At 42.2% G+C, this 13,032-nt stretch overlaps 1 protein-coding gene across 3 annotated transcripts in view; it reads left to right on the top strand.

The window, feature by feature from the left end:
* col15a1b (collagen, type XV, alpha 1b) overlaps positions 1–12,854 on the top strand; it is a 36,944-nt gene extending 24,090 nt beyond the window's left edge. Inside the window, exons 15-43 of one of the 3 annotated variants that reach the window (XM_053882946.1) lie at positions 1,229–1,378; positions 2,248–2,301; positions 2,403–2,438; positions 2,526–2,663; positions 2,736–2,795; positions 3,167–3,193; positions 3,416–3,457; positions 3,660–3,722; positions 3,836–3,871; positions 3,942–4,025; positions 4,238–4,294; positions 4,581–4,616; positions 5,224–5,286; positions 5,545–5,634; positions 5,714–5,749; positions 5,817–5,870; positions 5,971–6,027; positions 7,624–7,683; positions 9,384–9,444; positions 9,528–9,553; positions 9,734–9,832; positions 10,086–10,230; positions 10,307–10,371; positions 10,455–10,586; positions 10,649–10,747; positions 10,824–10,898; positions 11,219–11,416; positions 11,482–11,597; positions 11,875–12,854. In XM_053882946.1, coding sequence (XP_053738921.1) covers positions 1,229–1,378; positions 2,248–2,301; positions 2,403–2,438; positions 2,526–2,663; positions 2,736–2,795; positions 3,167–3,193; positions 3,416–3,457; positions 3,660–3,722; positions 3,836–3,871; positions 3,942–4,025; positions 4,238–4,294; positions 4,581–4,616; positions 5,224–5,286; positions 5,545–5,634; positions 5,714–5,749; positions 5,817–5,870; positions 5,971–6,027; positions 7,624–7,683; positions 9,384–9,444; positions 9,528–9,553; positions 9,734–9,832; positions 10,086–10,230; positions 10,307–10,371; positions 10,455–10,586; positions 10,649–10,747; positions 10,824–10,898; positions 11,219–11,416; positions 11,482–11,597; positions 11,875–12,097 — 2,382 coding nt within the window. In that variant the 3' untranslated portion in view covers positions 12,098–12,854. The remainder of the gene's footprint in view (positions 1–1,228; positions 1,379–2,247; positions 2,302–2,402; positions 2,439–2,525; positions 2,664–2,735; positions 2,796–3,166; positions 3,194–3,415; positions 3,458–3,659; positions 3,723–3,835; positions 3,872–3,941; positions 4,026–4,237; positions 4,295–4,580; positions 4,617–5,223; positions 5,287–5,544; positions 5,635–5,713; positions 5,750–5,816; positions 5,871–5,970; positions 6,028–7,623; positions 7,684–9,383; positions 9,445–9,527; positions 9,554–9,733; positions 9,833–10,085; positions 10,231–10,306; positions 10,372–10,454; positions 10,587–10,648; positions 10,748–10,823; positions 10,899–11,218; positions 11,417–11,481; positions 11,598–11,874) is intronic. The other 2 variants (XM_053882948.1, XM_053882947.1) reach the window with 2 other exon arrangements.
* The last annotated feature ends 178 nt before the right edge of the window (positions 12,855–13,032 follow it).

Raw genomic sequence — 13,032 nt, 5'->3', positions numbered from 1 at the left:
CTCTGCCTCTGTAAGTTCTACTTCAGCATATGACACCTGCTTCATATTGGTCTGTCAGTGACTTATGACGTTGGTGGCTACGTCAACACGTCTTAGGCACACTCCAAGGTGACGCAGCCCTTCTTTAAAACTGGAATTATCACACAATAATGACATTTTTTCTTCATATTAAAATAACTTCCCATCATATCCCATTACCCTGAGTACGACAGGCTATGTTGCTAGCCACTGAGCTAATAAGCAAATAATAACTATATGGAAATGGCTAAAATATGTGTCAGTAGAATGACTTCCTTAAACACACTCCTGATCGCATCCTACCTTTCTCCCTGCAAACCAAATCTTGTCATAAAGTCATGCCGTAGAAGTCATCCTCCTTGAAGCAGATCTTCTAACACCTAGTTTTTTGGACACGATTTTAACAGCCAGTCGGAGGAGATTGAAGTCAAGTCCATGGCTGGGTCTTCTGCCTCAATACAGGCCTTCAGTAAAAACATGAATAAGAAAACACGTCACTGAACACTGTGCTTCTCATGAAGTCCAAGCCATATGTTTTGGAAAATGCAGCAGGAAAGTTGTTGTGTCTGTAGCTTGACAGAATTTCAGATGAAAATCTGTTCCTCAACTATTCTGGCTGTCCAGTTCCTCTTTAGTCCAGTCACTGAAGCTCAAATAGTAAAGGGAGAAAGTGGAATGAACATTCTCACCGTCAGATGAAACATTTCAATGAGTCACCCACCATTTGTATGAACTGGTTCAGAGATTCGCAATAGGTTTTAGAGTAAGATTACAGTTGGGTTAAATTTTAATGGAAATTGTTGTGTGTTTGTGATCCGTGGTTGTTTCTGGTCATGAGCTGGTGAGGTTTCATGAAACAGGGTCATTATTTTCCTAGCACAGTAGGTTGTTCAAAGAGTACAGAGTGGAGGATGCTATCTAGTAGTGACGAGAAAATGATGTATCATGAAACAGTATTGCAGCGTTGATAAAACAGTGTCCTAATTTTCAGAGGCCACTAGATGGCACTCTTGGCTAGAAATGATGTGAGGTTTCATTGAATTAGTTATTGAAGTCCAAACATTTTACAGCAGACAGCACCATCTGGTGGCCTCTGAAAACCAGGACACTGTTTCATGAAACCTCATCAGATTTTATTCATGTGTCGTGCTCTCATCCTTGCCACCCTTTGTGTCCGTCTCACCTCCACCTCACACTTGTTGTTTTCCAGATTATTGACGATTGGTTTAGCGGGTCAGGGCTCGACGGCTCGGGTCAGAGTTCAGAGTTTAGCTCTGACCGTGACCCTGGTCTTGGTTCTGGGCTCATTTTGGGTACTAGTTCTGAGCCTGACTTCGGGTCGTCATGGGTGTCAGGCGAGGTACTTTGTCCTAGTTCCACTGGTTAAACAGTGCTGCATTAACAGTCCAGATCACCATGACAACAGCAGCATGCTAATGCTGTGATTGGACTCCATGCTTTTATTAGAACTCTGCCTTTGCTTCTGAAATGTGTGCGCGCAAATAATGACATTCACATCACTAACATGGTTTTTCCCGACTTTAAATATATGTAAATAAAAAAAGTAAAGTAACTTGGAGCAGATGTCTTTCAAACTGTGTTACTTTGGTTTTTATTTATTTAAAATTGAGAGAGTCAAGGCTTAAACCTTAAGCTCTTTTACCAAAAAAAGACACTTGTTTCTGATAGCTCAACCTTTGATGCAGATTGATGCATAATTTAAGTGAATTTCAGGTGAGAGGGAAAAAAATTAACAGACACACACAAGGGCATGTCATATTTATCAAAGCTAAATCTGCAATACCTTTTGAAATGCAATGGCTGTCAGTTCTACTGACCACTGGAATTTTCCATTCAATCCGACTCTGATATGACCAGTAAATTATGACCCGATGCTTGTTGATAGAGCTAATATTCCATTGCATTTCATGTTTGGCTTATAACTCAGGAATGTTTGCTACTTCATGTGCCAAACACTTTTCCGTAAAGGAATAGTAGCCGCGCATCTTTCCTACCAAAGTGGTAAACTGTGCTTAAACACTGCTGCAGAGCAACCTACCACTTTGGCAGGAAATAACTATTCCTTTAAACTCTGGTCCTGCGGGGCCCCGCTGCAGATGGCTAGGGGGCAAAACTGCGCTGCTTCACAACTATACGCTCTTGTTTCTTTAGATTTTTCTACTGTGAAGTGTTTGACTAAGTTTTAACTCTGTGCATTTGTCTGATCAGGGTCCAGCTGGAAGAGATGGTATTCCAGGCTCTCCAGGTGCTGAGGGACAGAAGGTCAGACATTAGCCTGAAATCTAGACTTCATGAATGCGTTCAGCATAGTTCCTGTGTATTGACAAAACAATCTGTTTTCTTTGTCACTATTCTGTCTATAGGGGGAGCAAGGGGTGCGTGGCTCTCCAGGACCAAAGGTAAAACAAAGTGCTCCCAACTGAAAAATGGTTAGTTTGATGTCTAGAATTAAGCTAAGTTCAAGGATGTTCTCTCTATACCTGCAGGGTGAATGTGGATTGGAGGGCACTGTCGGGGTAGCAGGCACTCCAGGGCCTCAAGGTCCACAAGGGAAGAGAGGTCCACCAGGTCCGCCTGGTCCTCCCGGGCCACCTGGAGCTTTAGCAACCAAGTTCTTCATTGAGGTAGAGATGTTTATTTCAACAGCTGTTCAGTAGACAGAGTTGGATGTTAAATGCTTGACGTTTGTTTCCCAGGACTTGGAGGGATCTGGTAAAAGTGACGCGTCCATTGGATCAGGAGTCCGTGCCCCACAGGTCAGAGTTCTTCAGGATCTGAAATGATCAAGGGCACAGCTTTTTTTATGATATTTAAATGACCTGAAACAAAAGAGAGAAAAAAGATGGTGAGATGGTTTAACTCGTCTATTGGATGCCATTTGTATTTAAGGTATTATGCCAACACAGTCTCAGGATGTTTTTTTTTTGTGAGAGCTTCACAGTTCAATCCTAGTTTTGAGAACACTTGTCATTTCATAAATGTCTTGTCATTGGTTACATGTATTTATGTACGATCACTTATTTCTTTATTTCGTCCCTCAGTCTGCTTTGAAAAGTTGTTTTGCAATGACTTGGAAATAGAATGGAAATATTTGTCAATGCTAATAAGCTTATCTGTTGTGTTTCAGGGTCCTCCTGGTCTTCCTGGTCCAAAGGTATCTATGAGTAGATCATGTGTGCCATTGTTTGTTTCATGTTTTGCAATACAATTCTTGAAGACACACCAGCACAGGAAGTCCATTAACCCTCCCAGCATTTAGTTTTGCCTTACGCAGTTCTGAAATCCAAGAAAAATTCAGTGAATAGGTCCCTCACTGGTTTGTCCTGATCCTTCAAACCACCAGATCCAACTTCTCAAACTGTTGTTTCCTGTGCAGGGTGAAGATGGCGCCCCTGGTGTTCCAGGACTCTCTGTGAAGGTGAAAGTCACAACTGCCATGAACTAAAACAAGTGTTCTCCTCAAGCAGTTTAGATTAAAAGCTCATCTCATGTGTCTACAGTTCCAAACTCATAATCCGCATTCTCATAGTGCCACTGTATGTTTTGTTAATGTTGTATAAAAAGAGAAAAATCATTACTGGGATATAATGTTGTTTGTATTTGATGCCATTTGAGCACAGGGGGAACCAGGAGATCCAGGACCAGATGGTATTCAGGGTCCTGCAGGACTACCAGGTCCAAGGGTGAGGACAGAGCTTCCATATGTTTCTACTAAAAAGAAAATAAATGTGTCACAGTCAGTGTATTAATACTATACTATGGGTATTGGTGACTGAATTGTTGCATGTCTTAACAGGGAGCAAAGGGAGAAAAAGGAAACCCTGGACCAAAGGTGTGATTTCTGAAATTCACATGACTGCATTTTTGGGATTGGACTTTCATAACGGACATGTCTTCTGCAGGGAGAGTGTGGTCCTGATGGACTCACTATCAGAGGACCCCCTGGTCCTCCTGGACCCCCTGGACCAGCGATCAACCTGCAAGAGGTATGTTGCACTGACTGGCGTCTCGCCTTCCGTGATCTGCATGAATGATCCTTCACTGTTTCATTGATTTTAGTTCAAATGTATGGAAGCCCATTCATGACAGGTAAAAAAGATCCAGAAAAAACAAGATTTTTCTAGCTGCTTGAATGAATGGCCTTCCATCCTAGTGAAATATCCATAGTTCCATTTAAACATGCTTTTCACATCCTCAGCTGCTCATGGAGTCAGGTGGATTTAACATCAACCTTACAGAGCTCACTGGACAAAAGGTACGCTGATGGAGATTTATGTTATTTTATTTTATTTATTTGTTTATTATTATAATCAATATTTTGGGTTGAAATTTTCCAAGAGAGCATGTGACTTTTTCACGGAACAGTTGACAGATAGGTAACTGATAGACAGCAAGGGGGCTGAGTCATGTGCAGAACCAGACTCCGGTAGAAAGGCTGACTCTGTCATTTTAAAATGTTTTGAGGAGTCTTGCTTTTTAATAATGAGGTATTGTCATGATTTATTATTGCTGTTGAGTATACGCATCTCTGCCTGCTGCAGGGCCCTGAAGGAGTCCCTGGAAGAGCTGGATTTCCAGTGAGTTTTATTCGATTTGTTTATTTATGAATCATGTCTTTGTATTTTGCAGCGAACACGAGTCATTGATCCAAGTTACTGTGTGGATCTCTGCATGAAGCTGGAGGAATAATTAAACTATACAGAGAGAATACAATAGGTCCAAAAAGACATCAATTGTTGGCACCACTGACTACGACACATTAAGCCAAAAAGGTGGATTTGCACAGTAATTTTTTTTTTTTTTTTGCAATTTCTTTAAAACTATGACAAAACTACTTTAACTTTTCTTGACCTCCATGTTACTGAACTTCTTGTACATGGAAATTTATGTTAGATTTATTTTTAAATCAATCCATGATTTGAGTAACCAGGTTTTTTAAGGCCCATTAAATCAATTGGTCATACTATGGCTTTTTGAAATGTAATTCTGTGTGTACATGAAGTAGAATATTCTTTTAATAGATTGACTTGAGGCACGGTTTGAATGTCTGTATTCTTTGCTTCTGCTACCATGGGCTCGAAAAGACAGGTAAAGGGCGACAGCTTTTTTAAAAACTTTGTTTACATGCGCAGCATTTGTTGCCTCACGTGTGTTTTTATTTATTTTTTTTATTTTAATATGCAGGGTCCCAGAGGTCCAAAAGGAGACAAGGGTCCTTCAGGTGCTCAAGGACTAGCTGGGCTCAAGGTAAGAAACTGAGAGTGTTCTTACTGTACATTGGACCTTGGTAAAAGAAGAAGCAGCAGGGAATTACTAATTCTTGAACATCAGATAATCCTTTCATCCGTGAGTACCACAGCAACACACACCTCTAAACACACCAGCAAATGCATGCAGGTCCATATTAAAGATCCTACAACAACAGTAGGTCACTGCACGACACATGTTTAAGGCACGTCTTGAGAACTCTGTTACATCGAGGCTAAAAACTGTGATTTATTTCAGGGGGAGAAAGGAGAACCAGGGGTCATCATTGCTGCTGACGGATCCTTGTTGTCAGCTCCAAGAGGTCCTCAGGGTCCAAAAGGCATGAAGGTAGCCTTGACATTCCTAATGTATCTATCCCAGCAGAAGTGTGACAGACTCTCTCTAACACCACTCTTGTCGTTTTCAGGGTGACCGAGGGTTTCCTGGCTCCACTGGACTAATGGTCAGCTAACAATCTGTCTGGAAACGTTCAAACAAGAAACCTGTCTCTAAATAAAAGTCTGTTTCAGGGCCCGATCGGTCCGACTGGACAGAAGGGAGAATATGGTTTTCCCGGTCGCCCGGTGAGTTGCTGACAAATGAAAACCTTGTGATGATATTTTTCTAAGTCGTAGTATTAGAGTTAGCGTGTCACTGTAATGCTGGTGTTGCTTGTGTTGTCAGGGACGACCGGGGATGCCAGGAAAGAAAGGAGACAGAGGAGAGACAGTCGGGGTGCCTGTAAGAAGAAACCTTTGATATCGTTCATGTTTGAGTGCTCAGCTGAGTTTAGAGCGGACCGGGGCCAAGTGAGGCTCTGGAGTCACATGCACCCTCCGTGTTGACTTCGAGTGACTACACTTATACAACACAACAGTTTTCTTTGACATTTTAAGGTTTCTTACATGCACATGTATATTTCAATGATGCATGCACGTTGAGAACCTTTGAGTAAAGTGTAATTTAGATTTAACTGACATAAAATTGCCATCACCACCGGCGAGAAAGCTTCAATGACTGTCCTGACCTGGTGTTGCTTATCCTCAGTCACATGTTAAAAACACACCAGTTACTGAGTGAGCTGCAGAAACTCAGGCTGATCAGTCACATGTAAATTAGGATCCATACGTAATTAGCCATACAGTTTCGTGTTGCTAGGTCACATCTGGAGGATAAAACATACCACAGGTCCCCAGTGAAGGTCAACAGGGTCATCAGTTCCAGCCTGTTTTGGCTTAGCTGGCTGGACCCAGCATGATCACTAGCCCATGTGCTGCTGAACCAGTGAAGAAGTGGAGCTAAAAGTGTTTCATGATGGAGCCACAGAGTTCACTATTAAAGGCAGACGGTACTTAAACTAGTTAACTAGTAGCCATATTTTTTTAATCAAAATGTTTTTTATTGGTTTTCTAATACAAAAGGTCACAAAAAGCAATACTGAATGTACAGTACAAGTGGAGGTAATTGGAAAAAAAATCAAAACAAAAACATATATATATATATATATATATATATATATATATATATATAACAACAAAACAACAACAAAAAAGAAATACAATCCCTACCCTCCAAGAAAGATAAGATAAACCAACCCATGACCCACCCATTCCCATGCCAGCAGCCTAAAAACTATGCATAATCACCACAATATGGAGCTTTTGTTATGTGATGTCATGAAGAGCTGGAGTGCAGGCTTTACCAGAGAAATATTGCGTAGGAATATTAACCAAGTAATATTAATAATGACAAAAAATAAAAATAAGATCCAGAAAACCCAAAGACGTAAAAAACAAACCAAAGATAAATCATGAGATATATATAAGGGCTTTCAAAGACTGAAAGAATGAAATGAAAGGACCCCAGACTTTATGAAATTTAGTTTTGGAGAATACTGACAGACAGATCTTTTCCATGCTTAGATATGACATAACATCTTTTAACCAATGAGACAGGGTTGGCAGAGCAGCATCTTTCCAATTTCCATTTCCTTTCCACTTGTTACATAACACCATATTAAGAAAGTGACTGGACTGAGACATTAAGAGATTTCACTAACCACTCCAGAGTGTCTCCCGGTGGCTTAATGCCACTATCAGCATGGCACATATAACACTGCAAAGTTAAGTACATAAAAGCTAAAAAATAAATGTATAAATTCATCTAAATTTCAAGGAACAATTGTCAGAATTATCAAATGTTTTTGGATTTGTAAACTTGCTGACTTGACACAAACCTAATGTTTCCTTTCTCCTTTGATATTTGTCTCCAATTCCACGATAACCTTCCTGTCTTAAACTCATGAATTCATAGTTTATTCTTCTCCGCCCCACCCAGGGACCACCTGGTCCACCGGGGCCACCTGGACTTCCAGGACGAGTTGTTGGACTTTCTGGAGTGAGTATAAGCCCTTCTGGTTTGAGAAGAAATGATAATATCTTATATCTAAACACCATCCTATGATAACTAGAAACCATTCCTATCAGTTTATTGTTTATCAGTCTCTCTTATAAGTGACTCTACCTCAGCATCATGTGCAATGCAACTTTTATGAGGATGACGTTCATCTACTAGTTATGACATTTGTGTGACCAGGATATCTGAATTGAAAATGCTTAAAAGGGCACTTTCTGTTCTGAGCTCATCCTTGTCTGAATGGGTCTGATCACGACACTCTTCTTTCAAAGACAGTGTTCCCAGTGCGACACCGGCCACTATGCAAAAGAGGACGAGTAAGTCGGAGTGGTGCCACCAGATTACTTTGTTTCTGTCTGAAACAGGACAATCTGGTGGTTCTTACTAGTGGGCAGGTGTTGCAGCAGCCTGGCTCTGAAGTCCAGTCTACAAACCTCCCATTTTATTTCCTTTTTCTCTTCCGACCTGTCTGCTTTGTGAAGGATGTCATCATTCACCTCTAACTTCCCAAATTCTATATATATTATATTTATCATATTAATATATATTATATTATATTCAGCTGCTTTTCGAGAGTGATGGAACAGTGTCCATATTCTCAGTGCTCAGTACGTTGTTGGTTTGAAATGATGTGAGGTTTCATTGAGGTGGCTGTTGAAAAACAAGATTTTCGTGCAGATAGTGACGTTTTTGGAGTCTGAAAAAATTGAGTCACTGTTGCATGAAGCCTCATAAACCCATCACTGCTAAGATGCCCAAGACCAAGACCATCTCTCACCAGCATCATTTACTAGGATAGGAATGTAAAAATAACTCAAAGTTGGAAATGAGCCTGTGTGTGAAAATGTCTTTCTTCAACCCCTTAAGACTAGAGCTTTTATGAGTGTTGTGACCAAAGAGGTATAATAACTACAATACCCCTGGACAGCAGTTTTTATGAGTAATAATAGTAACAACAGCAAAGACAACAACAACAGTAATAATTTCCTCTGACATCAGTGTAATGTGGTCACATCCAGTTATGAGGCTTCATGAAACAGTGTCCTCATTTTAAGTGCATAGTAGATGCACGGTTGTAAATGATGTGACGTGTCATTGAAGCGGTTATTATAATCCAAAGATTTTAGGGCAGAGAGTGCCATCTAGTGGGCTCTGAAGATGATGCTACTGATTCATGAAGCCTCATAAGCCTCGCAACTATCACAACTAGGTAGTGCAGGTAGCAGGTAATGGGTAAAAAAAAAAATGGCGCTGAGAGACAAAAAAAATGGAATGTCCTTGTACGATGTTGATGGGTTCAGGAGGATAGCTTTCTAAAATCAGATTTGTTATTGCTGTCTTTATTAAAGTTGAAACATAAATGGTTTTATATAGTGATACAGGACACAACTTGTGCGTTGTCATTTATTAATAATAAATATAAATACTATAAAATGTCCTGATGTGGGGATTTTTGTTTCCAGTTAGTTCCCATGGCTCCTCTGATGTCTCAGAATTTAATCCAGGATTTTTTTTTTTTTTTTTTGCCAAGATCAGTGGAGACCATAGCTGCTGTTTTTCTTCACTTTTGAAAAGACACCACTATGTTCTATCTTCGGGCCCACTAATTCACCTTTATTTTGTCACAGCTGAGGACGTGAAAAAAAATCTATGTTGTGTCTAAATCCATGTTGTCTGTTCAGGAGTCTGTTGTACATGGCGCTAAAGGAGATAAAGGAGATGCTGGACTACCCGGGGAGCCAGGTACAGCTAGTAAAAGTTGTTCTCCTCACTATATTTATCAATAGTTGTGACCTAAAATAATCTCTGGTGATATTTGTTTTCAGGGCTGGGATTACCAGACATAATCATGGTGAGTTCATACTTACTATGCTTTCAATTCCACAAAGAACTAGAACCAGAAGCGGTTCTCCAACAGTCGACCTCCGCAGCTGAGTCACCTGCCAGAGGTTCAGAGTGGAGCTGTTGTTTCTTCAAAAGAATGTAATGAGTAGAGCTACTGTGAAATGTTTGTGATTTTGTCTCTGACCAGGGCGAACAAGGGGAGCCAGGATACAGGGGTCAGAAAGGAGAGAAGGGTGAGTCGGGCCCCCCAGGACCACCAGGTTTGCCAGGGCGATCAGGACTTGTGGTAAGTGAACAGAGGACACCCAATATGACAGTGATTTCTGAGATAAAGCACAAGTATCTTACCGGAATATTTCAATATTTTACATTGTCAACTTGGTATTTGTTGTGTTCCTTTTTTCAGTAACATATTTTCTACAGCTTATTATAACCAATTCTACTTTAAAACACGTCACTTGTTTATATCGTTCTCAGCATGTCTCTGCTCCTACACGTCCTCACTTCCCAACATATTGATCTAATCTATTATAATCCAGGGTCCAAAAGGAGAAGCCAATGTGGGTCCAGCAGGACCTCCAGGGCTTCCAGGCCCATCTGGACCTCCTGGAATTGGACAGCCGGGTCCCAGAGGAAACCCAGGACCACCTGGACCCCCAGGTCCTGTGGTGGCGCATGGATCAGGTTTGGGATGAGATTTCAGATCCCTGTTTAGAAAACCCGATAGTGAATGAAAAACAACTGTATTTGTCACCATCAGGCATCAGTGTACCTGGGCCACCTGGTCCACCTGGCCCGCCTGGGTCACCGGGATACACCAGTCCGGTAAGATGGCGACGACAAGAATTGAATGTTCACTATTGATCGCTACTGAACAAAACTCCTGGAATCTTCCTTCATGTGCTCAGGTGTCAACCTTCCAGACCACCCAGGCTCTGACCAGAGAGGCTCAGTGGGCCTCAGAAGGAACCTTGGCGTACGTGTCGGAGCGTGGCGGGGAGCTGTACATCAGAACCCAGCATGGCTGGCACAAAATACCGGTGTGCATCATGAGCAGACGCTCGAATCAAGGCTCTATGTGTGACTTCTTCTCTTCTTTTAGCTTGGAGAGCTGCTCCATCACCGACCCTTACCATCAGGAACATCTGAGCCCCTCAGCAGACGCGGAGACTGGAACAGGTCCCACAGGAGCCACAATCAGGTAAACAGCCTTGCTTGCACTGCATGTACAGAGGACACCAGAGCTGGAGTCTGACCACACCTGACCTTTGTTTCAGGAGCTGCACGAAGGCAGCAGAGGTTTTCAGCCGAGCTTTAACGTGCTGCCTGACACCTTCAACGCCGTGCCTGGGGTAACGCAAACACACACCGTCGCACCATGAGAAAATAAGTATCTTCTTCAACTAACATCCAGGATCATGTTGAGAAAAGGGGAAAAAGGAGGAAACTTCATTGTAAAGTGTATGGGGTGGAGAATGACACCTAGTCCCTTCTTAAAATGAGGACACAGCTTCATAAAACTTATCGGAAATTACTTAAACCGGTTTCATATATTTAGCGGTGATGGCCTGAAGAGGCTTCATGAAACAGTGTCCTCATTTTCAGTGCTCAGTAGATGGTGCTGTTGGTTTAAAAATGATCAAAGGTTTTGATCTTTGTCTGTCTTTGCCAGCTCCATCTGGTGGCCCTGAATGCACCACTCAAAGGAGACATGAGGGGAATCCGAGGGGCAGACTACCAGTGTTACCAGCAAGCACGAGCCATGGGACTAACAGCCACCTACAGGGCCTTCCTGTCCTCTCACCTTCAGGACTTGGCCACCATCGTCAGAAAGGCTGACCGCATGGACATGCCGGTGGTCAATCTCAGGGTACAGACGAGACCAAACTAGTTTTAGAGTTAAGAGAATGTTTGCCAATTTGCTTCTACTTTCAGGGAGAAATGTTGTTCAGCAGCTGGGTGTCCATCTTCACTGGGAACGGTGGCATATTTAATCCTTCCACGCCTATATACTCCTTCGACGGCCGTAATGTGATGACCGACGCAGCATGGTGAGAAACAGTGGCGAGTAGAAAATGAACAATTGTGGCCCACAGCAGTGTAAAAAATGTTCACACGGTTTTGCTGCTGTTGTGCTGTTGCTGTTGTTGTTGTGTTGTTGTTTCACCACGGCAACAAAGACCCCAGGCCATCTAGTGGCCGTTGGAAAATAGGAGACTGTTTCATCAACCCTGCTATACTGTCTCACGATGCCTCATCGACCCATCACTACTTCAGACGTCCACCCAAATCTCATCACTTCACGCTCTGTCTGCATGTCTGTTTCAGGCCGGAGAAGATGATCTGGCACGGCTCCAGCACAGTGGGCATCCGTCTGACCACAAACTACTGCGAGGCCTGGAGGACAGCTGACATGGCTGTCACGGGTCAGGCGGCGCTGTTGCAGACAGGGCGCCTGCTGGGCCAGCAGACCCGCTCCTGCTCCAACCACTACATTGTTCTGTGTATAGAGAACACATACGTGGGCAACCTCCACCACCGCAGGCCCTGAGGAGGAGGCACACTTCCAGTCGCAGAGCATCTGACAGACACATGAAGGACACTATCAGTTCTATCAGCTTTTGTGTCAGTTTCACTCGTCCAAGGTTCAGGTATTTATTCTCTTTCTTGCGCTGATGAGGAGCTGTAATAGGTTTTGACTATTTCATCACCCTCATTTGACTTAGGTTTAAAAATAAACACACGGTCCATAATGCCAACAAGCTCCTGGACACTGACTTGTCACACAACAACACGCAGCCTGTATTGTCTTTGTCTGTTCACCTCTCTGTAGTTTGACGCCCTTCCACCAGACTGACAACGGGAACTGGTATTTGGTTTTCAGAGCCTGTCACTGTTGCAACTATTTGTTGTGTTTGTTTCACAATATATTGCTCGATTCCAGTCGCAAACATAAATTCACCAAAAGTTATTTAACAGTAGCTCTTGTGGGGGCGGAAAGTAGAAAAAAATGACCCACTACTGGAACTCCGGAGGTTTTATAACAACACCTCTTTATATTTATATCCATCACAGGATACTTTTTCTAAACTAGCAGATTGTTAATATTATGAAAATGTACATACGTTTTGTTTTTTTAAACTTGGTAGGTAGCTTCTGTTGTTCAACTCAATGAAAACATTGATTTGAGGTGCCTGATGTGGTTTCAACAAAATCTCTGAAGAAGAACCAGACTGGCTGGTGCTCACTGAATAAACGTTTTCTTGTCTGTTTTTTTTTAAGTGCAGCCTCTTCTTCAATTTCATGGTGCGTCTCAGTTGGCACAATACCTTTGGTTTCACAACAACACACACTAACACAAGCAAATGTCAAGAGGGAACCTATGCAAAAAAACGAGTCTCAGTCAAAACATTGAGGACAATCTACAGTGGAGGGGAAAGGTTTAACGGTGACACAATCTCCAACATTATCATGAAAAAGTTATTT

This window comes from Synchiropus splendidus, chromosome 13 (genome assembly GCF_027744825.2).
Source record: "Synchiropus splendidus isolate RoL2022-P1 chromosome 13, RoL_Sspl_1.0, whole genome shotgun sequence".
Lineage (NCBI taxonomy): Eukaryota > Metazoa > Chordata > Actinopteri > Syngnathiformes > Callionymidae > Synchiropus > Synchiropus splendidus.
The sequence above is the reverse complement of the archived record's forward strand: the minus strand, read 5'-3'. Positions and strand labels throughout refer to the sequence as shown.